The 11,723-nt window shown below is 36.5% G+C and overlaps 1 protein-coding gene across 1 annotated transcript; it reads left to right on the top strand.

Moving 5' to 3' along the window:
* Positions 1-9,853: 9,853 nt before the first annotated feature.
* On the top strand, positions 9,854-11,319 carry LOC105206801 (ribonucleoside-diphosphate reductase small chain-like). Its single transcript, XM_039446869.1, has 2 exons — positions 9,854-9,949; positions 10,663-11,319. Exons 1-2 carry the CDS (start codon positions 9,854-9,856, stop codon positions 11,317-11,319), a joined length of 753 nt encoding a protein of 250 aa, XP_039302803.1.
* Positions 11,320-11,723: the final 404 nt, after the last annotated feature.

Raw genomic sequence — 11,723 nt, 5'->3', positions numbered from 1 at the left:
GGCATTTGGTGAGTGCCAGGGACAACGATACGTTGCTGCAAGAAAATATCAAGAATTATACAAACATTATTTGGAGTATCGACGAAACTTGGAATTTTTATCCGAAAATATTCCAGACTTTTTGGAAGAAATTCCATTAGCAAATAGGAATAAAATTATATTCCAACAAGATGGTGCTGGACCACACAATGCCAGGATAGTAACAAACTATTTACACGAACAATTTCCTGACCGTTGGATGGGCCGATACGGCCCAATAAGTTGGCCCGCAAGATCGCCGGATCTCAATCCTTTGGATTTTTTCCTGTGGGGATACTGCAAAGAATATATTTATAGACAGCTTCCCGAAGACATCGAAGACTTAAATGACAAGCTGCATTATGCCATTTGGAGTATCGACGATGATATTTTGGAGAAGACGCAAATAAATTTATTACGACGCATGAGAGCCTGCATTACAATGGACGGTAGCCACTTTGAACATTTACTGTGAAGAAAATTTCAAAGATACAATTAATCTGCCCTTTTCAGGGCAACCAAATATTTTATTTCGAGGAACTCTCTGCTGACTTTGGCAAATAATTAAAAATAAAAAATAAAATATTTAGAAAAAATTGGTTTCGATAAAATCAATTCTTCAATATTTTGAATAAATAATAATTATCTTGATAAAGTCATTAATCATATAATTTTCAATAAATAATGATAAACATGCATTTGCAATTTATTAGAAAAATATTGCAAATGCATGTTTATTATTATTTATTGAAAATTGTATGATTAATGACTTTATTAAGATAATTATTATTTATTCAAAATATTTAAGAATTGATTTTATCAAAATCAATTTTTTCTAAATATTTTATTTTTTATTTTTTATTATTTATAAAATGTAAGTCGTATAGTAATATTCAATATTTTAATTTTGCCGCGTTTTTACTTATGGCACCACTGTTACCGCATCATAACATCCAGTCGACTGCTTGCTATCGTCGAGTAAACACGTGCTGTGTGCTCGTAACGTAAACACGTGTTTCTTCGAGTAACGTGTTTTAACGCGTCGAATGATTAGTAGCGGTTAATTCGTAGTGATTCGTAGTGATAAATAAAATCGATCGATCGGTTCGTTGTTCGTTGTTCGTTGTTCGTCGTTAATCGATCAAGTGAGCAAATAGAGTAAAAGTGATAAAATGTGAAATAACTCTGAGAGATAAATTTCTCTTCAAGGACAAATTTCGATTCAAGTGGGACTGTCGCATCGTGGAAACAATAAGCTGATCGCCGTACAGGATGGATTCGTGAGTAAACATGCTTAAACTTGTTCGAACGCGCCCCCCCGCTCTCTCTCTCTCTCTCTCTCTCTCTCTCTCTCCCCCTCTCCTTCCTTCTCTTCTCATGCATTTTAAATATGCTATTTTTAATTGGAAAATAATATTTAAGTAATTCCATTTGTATTAAATTTTATATTCGCGAGCATACATTTATTATAATATACTCCTGTTTTGAATAATGATAGATACAACTTAAAATTATTTATCCGTTTTTCTCTCAAGAAACTAGAGATTGAAATTGTAGCTCTACAACGCAATAGTAATTTGTACTCTTAAATCGTGATTAACTTTGTTTTACTTCATGTGTTCTTAATTATCTAAATGTCGAGTACAGTCGCGTTTCTTATAAAAAAAAGTATTTTGATTGTTTTTTAAAATCCTACATGCAAATATTCTTGTAGGCTTCATGTAATTACTCTGTTCTTTATTTCTATAAAAAGTTCTGTCATTTCTTTTATTACAATTATTAGAAGATTATTTTCAAGTTAAAGATAGCATAATTAAAGCGAGAGAGAGAGAGAGAGAGAGAGAGAGAGAGAGAGAGAGAAAATTTTAATATGAATGTGTTGTCCGTGTACTATTGTGTTATTTAAGTGCAATGGCAAGCCTCACGGAAACGATTTTTCCTTTGGCAAAAATTTATCTGGAGTTTAGTTTTTGAGTTGTAAAGAAAAATAGCGTGTGACGGGTCGGATACAAGAGCTAGGCAGGGGCGCCGCCGCGCCGCGCGGAACGCTGAGTTGCGCCGCCCCTGCCTACCTCTTGTATCCGACCCGTCACACGCTATTTCTTTCTATAATTCAAAAACTAAGCTCCAGATAAATTTTTGCCAAAGGAAAAATCGTCTCAGAATGCGATTACGAATATGCCTGAGAAAGGACAAGTGGTCTTTCTGACTCACCCTGTATATATATATATATACCGGGTGTCCCAGACCACCCGTCCCACCCGACTTTTTCGTAAACGCGACATTTTAAAGAAAAATGTTTCAGACAAAAGTTGTAGGGTTTTAAAAGATCTATTTACTGATTTTATCAGTTTGACCTTGGATGGCGTCGCCAAGGTCAGATCAAAATAACATTAACTTTTTTAAATAGGACACCTCATTTTTGGTTCCAGAATCTAATAGCTGGTGTCAAGACCTTTCCAAAACACTATAAGAAAGTTTATTTTTGTTGAGTACTTTCCGAGTTGTGAGGCTTGAAAGTTACGGTGTACTGTAACCTTCAAGCGTCATAACTCGGAAAGTCCTTAACCAAAATAAACTTATTTATAGTGTTTTGGAAAGCTCTCGAAATCGACTACAAGAAAATGCAATGAAAAATATAAGCAGAGGACACCGACTTCGCCCATGGTATCACGTCGAATAATGCTTTCTCTCTCGACCCAGCGTCGAGCGAGGAGGATGCACTATCGTAAAGCCCCCCACCACTTTCCGCCCGCACCCCGATCGTCGCCGCGCAGCCTAGACACACGTACGAGCGCGGCTCCGCGTGTGTGCGGCAGAGACACCATTTCTGCCGGTGCGTGTACCTATAGTCCTACGCGTAGAGTTTTGAAGATACCTAATTACCGAGATCTCTAACATTCGGTACAGCTCTATGATGCCGTTTATTCTTGATTTATTAATATTAATCTTCATTTAATGTTGATTATTGTAGCAATAAAGTAATTTTCACGAAAAAGCACCCTTACATACTACTCCTAAAAGTCATTGCTTAGAATTCATAATATTACGCAACTCGTCACCAATTCACGTTTTCTAATAAGCAACCCGGTCGTAAGCGTAATTTGTAGTTATGCCTTACCCGAACGAAGAAGCTGCGTTAATGATGTCAGTTTTGGGTAGAGCTGGAAGTTTTCGAGCAGCTGAAATAATGTGGCGAAATGAATATCCCGATCATACACCACATTCGCGCAAAGTTTTCAGTCGCTTACAACGTCGAATAATTGTAAAAGGTATTGTTCAGCCGGATCATAATAAGGGAAGGCAAATTCATCGATCAGTTCGTTCAGTAAGAGCACCTGATGTAATTGCATCTGCCTTTGTAACCCCGAATGATTCTTTAAAGCGACGAGCAAGAGATAGTGGAATAAGTTGAAGCACGATCAGTCGAATTTTTCGTGAAAATTCATTCCATCCATATCGAATGTCACTTCACCAGGCCATGACATTGAACGATCATAGACAAAGACTGATATTCTGTAATTGGATTACTCAACAATTACCTAATTTCCATAGAAGTATTTTATTTTCTGATGAGTGCACCTTTAAAAGTGACGGCGAAATAAACACACATAATTTTCGTTATTGGGCACAAGAGAATCCACATTGGTATCGAGAAATGGATCATCAACGTATCTGGAAAGTCAATGTTTGGTGCGGAATTGTTGATACGCATATCGTGGGATCATTTTTCTTTCAAGAGAATTTAAACCGTTTTTTATACGCCGATTTACTCGAAAACGAACTTCCACGTTTACTTGAAGATATTCCACTCCAATTACGTCTAAATATGTGGTTTCAACAGGATGGATGTCCCGCCCACACGTCTGTCATTGCTCGTCATCAACTGAACCGCATATTTCGCGGCCGATGGATAGGTAAACATGGTCCACATAATTGGCCACCACGATCACAGGACCTTACAATTTTAGATTATTATTTGTGGGGACGAATAAAAGACCTTGTATACCGCGAACGACCTACGACTGCAGAAGATATGAAAAACAGAATTCGACAAGTCATTCAGTCTCTAGATACTGACGAAATTCGTCGGGCGACGGATGATTTCCAAAGTAGGGTAACAACCTGTATAAATGCACGTGGTGGACATTTTGAACATCGAGACTGAACAACATGCGTATGCACAAAGGTGACGGCAAGGGGAACCACCTTATGAAAGCACCCCGACAAAGGTGACGGCGAGGGGAACCACCTTAAAAAAGCACCCCGACAAAGGTGACGGCAAGGGGAACCACCTTATGAAAGCACCCCGACAAAGGTGACGGCAAGGGGAACCACCTTATGAAAGCACCCCGACAAAGGTGACGGCGAGGGGAACCACCTTAAAAAAGCACCCCGATAAGGTGTAAGTACGATCTTGTTACCTACACGTGGTACACCTTAGGTAACGCTAATACCTACAGGCGGCACCGATTATTTCGTTTTTACATTTTAAAAATGTTACTTTGACTTATACCTTTATGCCCAAGATCGATCTCAAGGTCGAATTCAAGATCATCATCAGGTTGATCCCTCGAAATCATGCAAATTTTGTCTGAGCCATTTTTTTGTACAAGCACATCCCTACGTTTTAAAAGGGTGGGATGGGTGGTCTGAAACAGGTATATTTTTCATTGCATTTTCTTGTAGTCGATTTCGAGAGCTTTCCAAAACACTATAAATAAGTTTATTTTGGTTAAGGACTTTCCGAGTTATGACGCTTGAAGGTAACAGTACACCGTAACTTTCAAGCCTCACAACTCGGAAAGTACTCAACAAAAATAAACTTTCTTATAGTGTTTTGGAAAGGTCTTGACACCAGCTATTAGATTCTGGAACCAAAAATGAGGTGTCCTATTTAAAAAAGTTAATGTTATTTTGATCTGACCTTGGCGACGCCATCCAAGGTCAAACTGATAAAATCAGTAAATAGATCTTTTAAAACCCTACAACTTTTGTCTGAAACATTTTTCTTTAAAATGTCGCGTTTACGAAAAAATCGGGTGGGACGGGTGGTCTGGGACACCCGGTATATATATATATATATATATATATATATATATATACATATTGAAATTGTTTAAACAAGAAATAAAAAAAAATATATATACAGGGTGATTCAGAATAACCCGTTGTCTTTCAAGGGACGTATTCCTGGTCGAATTCTAAGACGAATTTTCCTTTGCCATAAATTTGTCAGACGCTCGGATTTTGAAATATCAGCCGATTAAGTTAGCGTATCACGGGTCGAATACAGATGGTACGCTGGGGCGGTGCACTCACCGTTACGCGCGGATGTGCCTGCTGCGCTCAGCTGATGCAACACACAAGTCTTTCTCCCCCCCCTCTCTCTCTCTCTCTCTCTCTCTCTCTCTCTCTCTCTCTCTCACAAATAAATATTTATTCAGTAAAAAAAATGATAGTTAAATTACATTAGTGATTCTTGTATTAAAGCAATATTTAATTGCATTTAACAAATTATGTCACTGCAAGTATTCAAACAAATATTTATTAAAATTCAATAACTTCTTTTCTCAGTGTAGAATCTCTTGATATAAAAAAATAATTTTAATAAAATAAATAGAAAAATATTTTTCAATAAATTTTATTATTACAAACAATATTAATCACTACTTTACTTTTAAATTGCCGCGTTCTAACTTCTGTTCGACCAATCACGCATTCATATTCGATCATAACGTAACCCTTAAAATCAGTCGGCTCTTTCCTGTTGTCGAGTAAACACGTGTTGTCTGTTTGTCACGCGTAAACACAAGTTTTATCGAGCTACATATTTTCGCACGCCGAATGACTAATAATTATTTACAGTGGTCGTTACTCGAAGTGATCGTTAATTAGTTACTCAAGTTTTATCGATCAAGTGAATGAATTGTGTATTATATACTAAAGTGATAATTTACGAGAGGATCAAGGAATTTGGTCTGTCATCGTGGAGATAACTAATTGATCGCTGTACAGAATAATACCTAAGTAAATGCATGTCCAAACTTGTTCATGCAAGCACGCATGCAAGAATTTTTATAGCTGTTAAGAAAAGCAAGAACTAACAGCCACTAAGTATTTTTCATTTTTAGCTTCATAACATTCCATTATATCATTTCATAACATTCCATTATTATATTATTTTAATAACGATTTAATAGTTTATAAAATGTGTAATATTAAGAAAAGCGACGTTTACTTGACTAAATTGTATATTAACGATTTTACAAGCGATGAATTTGATACTTATATATATGATTCAGATAACGATATATTAGAAACTTTAGATGACTTAGAATATAATAAAATATTATCTAGCGGAACCAAAAAAAAACCTAAAAAAACTGAAAAAAAGTGAAAAAGAAATAGTATTTAGAAAACTTAAAAGACTATAAAAATGAGTATTAAATCATATTCATTTACATCAAAGTATGACTCTGATCTATTTGACTTTTATCTGAGACAACGAAATTTTATATGGACTGAAGATGAAGTTGATTTCTCAAGACTTAAGTGATTGGGATAAATTAAATGATGATAAAAAAAGATTAATAGTATATATACTTTCATGCTTTCTACACAGCGATGGAATAGTATGTGAAAACATCTCTACACGTTTCATGAATGATATTAAAAATATAACACCAGGGGCTGAATATTTCTATAATATTCAGGTATTTATCGAAAACATTCGTGAAATATTTTATGACAAACATGTACGCCTATTTGTACAAGACGAAAAAGAAGTAGAAGACTTGAACACGAGATATAATATAGACGAGGCTATTAATGATAAGATAACATGGGCTGAAAAATGGATGAACTCTGATGAATTGTTTGGAGTAAGACTTGTGGCTTTTGCCATTGTAGAAGGCTTATTTTTTACAGGCTCTTTCGCGGCAATATTCTACTTAAAACACTTAGGCTTGATGAATAGTCTAGCTCGAGGAAACGAACTTGTAGCAAGAGACGAACAATTGCATTTTGAGTTTGCATGTTATTTACACCATAAGATACCTTCTGAATTAAAAGCATCAGAAGATGATATATTAAAAATAACCAAAGAAGCTTATGATATAGAAGAAAAATTCTATACTAAATCATTAAACGTAAATATAATTGGAATGAAAAAAGATGATATGCAACAGCATATTCAGTATACAGCAAACAATGTTTTAGAATCATTAAATTGTAAAAAACTTTTTAATGTCAAAACACCATTTGATTTCATGGAAAACATGAAGCTTAATAGAAAGACAAACTGTTTTGAAAGAAAACCTACAGAATATCTTAAAGTAGAGCGCAAAGAGCTTAATTTCAATGACTTATAAATCATAAAGACTTAACTTGTATTTTTTATCTAATATAATCTTATATAAGAATTATAAACCTTAAAGACTTAACTTATATTTTTATTTAATGATTTATAAATCTGAAAAACAATTTCATGAGAAATAACAAGGTTATTTTTTAAAATGGAGAATATTGCTAATAACCATATTTTAAGTCTTTAAAATATTCGATGACGTGGACAAACTGCAAAATAAGACGAAGTCTGCTATGATGCTATATCAGTAAATTTGGCAGCAGTAATTAATCAGGATTTGCAGTTCGTGCCTATTCTCTGCTGACAGTCTACTGTCGGAAAAGAATTTAATCTTCCCTTCTCACTAACTCAGGAACTTATAAATCTATATAATACAAAGCGAAATATTGATATGACTTTCCACAATATAACATTTTCTATCAAGATCTATCAAGATCCATCAAAAATACAAAATAGGCCATGTTCAGGGAGATACCTCCACCTTATATGGGTTTCCCCTCTCACGTGTTACCTAATAACACACTCTCATTTCATCTGTATGAGAGATGTAATAAACGCGTAGTTTGATGTTCTTAGTTACTGCCTTGCATATCGGGATAAGTATCCTACCTTTGACTTGTACGAGGAGTGCCTTTCCATTGTCAGAGCGGAACGGAAACTAATAGAAGAGCATGGTTGCAATGCGTACAAAGTTCTCAAAATGTGGTTATCACTAGTCACATCATGTATCCTAAGAGATATAGAGGGTAAAACAACCTTATACAACACCCTTAACACGGAGCTCCCTCAATACTAGAGCACTGACTTCTATAATCTTATTACTAAGATGTTCATACAAGATACATCGACAAAACAAAATATAATAGAAATTTTGGCTAACGTGAGCTTTATCAACTTGAGACCAAACGTCGAAATGGCGGACGAGCAGTGGGAACTTACACTCACGCTCGACAAAGGTCAAGTGACCGCAGCCATGAGGCAAACCGCCAAACCACCGGAACCGCTATCATCCACTTCAGCAGCGGGTGAAAAAATAAAATGGTATCAACCGACGCCATCGAAGGTCGATTTAATAGAAGAACCGAGACAACAAGAGTCGCAGAACGAATTCTTAACGGAAGACAAAACCAAAAAGCGAAGAGAGTCCAAACTTATACACCGAAACAAAAGCTCAGAATGGTCAGGAGGGGAAGGCAGAGAAGAGATAGTAAAGTCAAGAACCCAAATATAAGACGTGACCCATCTCGATATCACCGCGATGAGGTGACCGGCCGATGGGTAGAGCCACCAGAAAAGATAGTGATATTACCCACCGAAGAAGGCAAAAAAAACGATGACAAAGGTCAACTCAACAAGATACCTTCGATCAAAATCAAAAGAGTGCAAGCGCTAAGACGAATCACCCCTTTGCAACCTCCGGATAAACGCATGAAATCATTTTCCTCGTTGCCTACTCCCGAATGCCTCTCACCCTCTCTCGACAACCGCCTAAACTCCCATACATCACAATCCCGATCCTGGATAAATCCAGAACCGAAATTAACAGGGAAATTGCAACCGCCGGAAATTGACCGTGCGTCACCCCAATGTGTAAAATTACAAACCAGGGAGCACCGAATGCAAAAGTCGCAGAGGCAAACAAGGATACCGCGGGAGGTACAGTCATCCGAGAAAACAAGGATAGCAAATACAGGCTGTGCAAAAAAAGAACCAGCAAAAAAAGAACCAGCAAAACAACCAAGTCCAAACCGCAGAGGACAAAAAGAATCCGAGTGTACACACCCGAGCAAAAATTAAAAATGGCCAAGAAAAAAAGACAGAGAAGAGACAATGAGATAAAAAATCCAAACATGAGGCGAGATCCGTCACTATTCCATCGTGACGAGATAAGCGGCCGTTGAGTGAAACCACCAAAAAAAAATAATTATATTGCCCACTAACGAGAACGAGACTAAAAAAGACAAAACGATATCGTCCTCCCTATTTCACACAGATGGTGCCGAAGCGCAAAAAAACCTTGTAAGGAATCTCTCCTTTATACGACCTTGTAACCCTCGACTGCTAAATAAGATTTATGCTCTCTCAAATGTAGGTCACCAGGAAAAATGAACAGGAATGTTTTCAAACACCCGATCTATCCAACAACTTGCTTTTCAAAGTTGAAGCAACGAATTGGAGGTAATTCAAGCTATAAGGGGTCTTAAAGTCGGTTTCTCCAAATATCCACAATCTAGAGAAGACCCAAATGTCAGTGAAATTAAAAGTGTCCCTTGCATAACAACCTATACCCAACCCTTGAGGGAAACAGCATGGGGGTGTGCCTATCAGCTCCGGAAGCATGCTGCTCCGGAAGCATGCTGCTCCGGAAGCATGCTGCTCCGGAAGCATGCTGCTCCGGAAGCATGCTGCTCCGGAAGCATGCTGCTCCGGAAGCATGCTGCTCCGGAAGCATGCTGCTCCGGAAGCATGCTGCTCCAGAAGCACGCTGCTCCGGAAGCATGTTGCACGCGTTCCCGAAGCCCCACAGTCATGGACCAGGGCAGGACACCCGGAGAGGTTTTAGTGAGTAGGCCCTCGCCGACACGTCGCCGGCGAGGGAGAGCCCCACATAACCACATAACCTCCCCCGAGGCCTGGGGTATGCGGTAACGCATTTCCTCTTCGTAAACAAAAAAAGGGGGGGTGTGCCTATCAAAGGTGTGACAATGCCCCTTCAACAAGAACAGGTCACCCTTATTTCCTGGCAAGACGTGACCACTTATCATCAAAGGCTATCCTCATAACAGAGCAGGATCACACATGCTTACACAAACCGACAGGGAGGATTTTACAAGCGATGAATTTGATACTTATATATATGATTCAGATAACGATATATTAGAAACTTTAGATGACTTAGAATATAATAAAATATTATCTAGCGGAACCAAAAAAAAAACCTAAAAAAAACTGAAAAAAAGTGAAAAAAAAATAGTATTTAGAAAACTTAAGACTATAAAAATGAGTATTAAATCATATTCATTTACATCAAAATATGACTCTGATCTATTTGACTTTTATCTGAGACAACGAAATTTTATATGGACTGAAGATGAAGTTGATCTCAAGACTTAAGTGATTGGGATAAATTAAATGATGATCAAAAAAGATTAATAGTATATATACTTTCATGCTTTCTACACAGCGATGGAATAGTATGTGAAAACATCTCTACACGTTTCATTAATGATATTAAAAATATAACACCAGGGGCTGAATATTTCTATAATATTCAGGTATTTATCGAAAACATTCGTGAAATATTTTATGACAAACATGTACGCCTATTTGTACAAGACGAAAAAGAAGTAGAAGACTTGAACACGAGATATAATATAGACGAGGCTATTAATGATAAGATAACATGGGCTGAAAAATGGATGAACTCTGATGAATTGTTTGGAGTAAGACTTGTGGCTTTTGCCATTGTAGAAGGCTTATTTTTTACAGGCTCTTTCGCGGCAATATTCTACTTAAAACACTTAGGCTTGATGAATAGTCTAGCTCGAGGAAACGAACTTGTAGCAAGAGACGAACAATTGCATTTTGAGTTTGCATGTTATTTACACCATAAGATACCTTCTGAATTAAAAGCATCAGAAGATGATATATTAAAAATAACCAAAGAAGCTTATGATATAGAAGAAAAATTCTATACTAAATCATTAAACGTAAATATAATTGGAATGAAAAAAGATGATATGCAACAGCATATTCAGTATACACCAAACAATGTTTTAGAATCTTTAAATTGTAAAAAACTTTTTAATGTCAAAACACCATTTGATTTCATGGAAAACATGAAGCTTAATAGAAAGACAAACTGTTTTGAAAGAAAACCTGCAGAATATCTTAAAGTTCAGCGCAAAGAGCTTAATTTCAATGACTTATAAACCATAAAGACTTAACTTGTATTTTTTATCTAATATAATCTTATATAAGAATTATAAACCTTAAAGACTTAACTTATATTTTTATCTAATGATTTATAAATCTAAAAAACAATTTCATGAGAAATAACAAGGTTATTTTTTAAAATGGAGGATATTGTTAATAACCATATCTTATATAATAATATATACGGATTCTTAAATTACAAAACATTAACTATGTTTGTCACGTCCGCGACGCCACGGTCTCAATTTTTTCGTTCGGCATTGACATTACACAGACGACGAGTCGGCATTCGGTAGCAATAAATCGTCAGGTCGCATCCTTTATATTTTCTTTTCTGGTGCCGGACTGTCGCGACAGAGCAATCTGCACGCACGGCCAGTAAATTATACAACTCAAAACT

This window comes from Solenopsis invicta, chromosome 3 (genome assembly GCF_016802725.1).
Source record: "Solenopsis invicta isolate M01_SB chromosome 3, UNIL_Sinv_3.0, whole genome shotgun sequence".
NCBI lineage: Eukaryota > Metazoa > Arthropoda > Insecta > Hymenoptera > Formicidae > Solenopsis > Solenopsis invicta.
Note: the sequence above shows the minus strand (reverse complement) of the source record. Positions and strands in the feature narration are given on the sequence as shown.

Excerpts from the sequence above, each read along its gene's own strand:
- LOC105206801 (XM_039446869.1), top strand. The coding sequence starts at position 9,854 with ATGCTGCTCCAGAAGCACGCTGCTCCGGAAGCATGTTGCACGCGTTCC. Across the intron at positions 9,950-10,662 it reads GGACACCCGGAGAGGTTTTA|GTATTTATCGAAAACATTCG; the intron begins GTGAGTAGGCCC and ends TATAATATTCAG.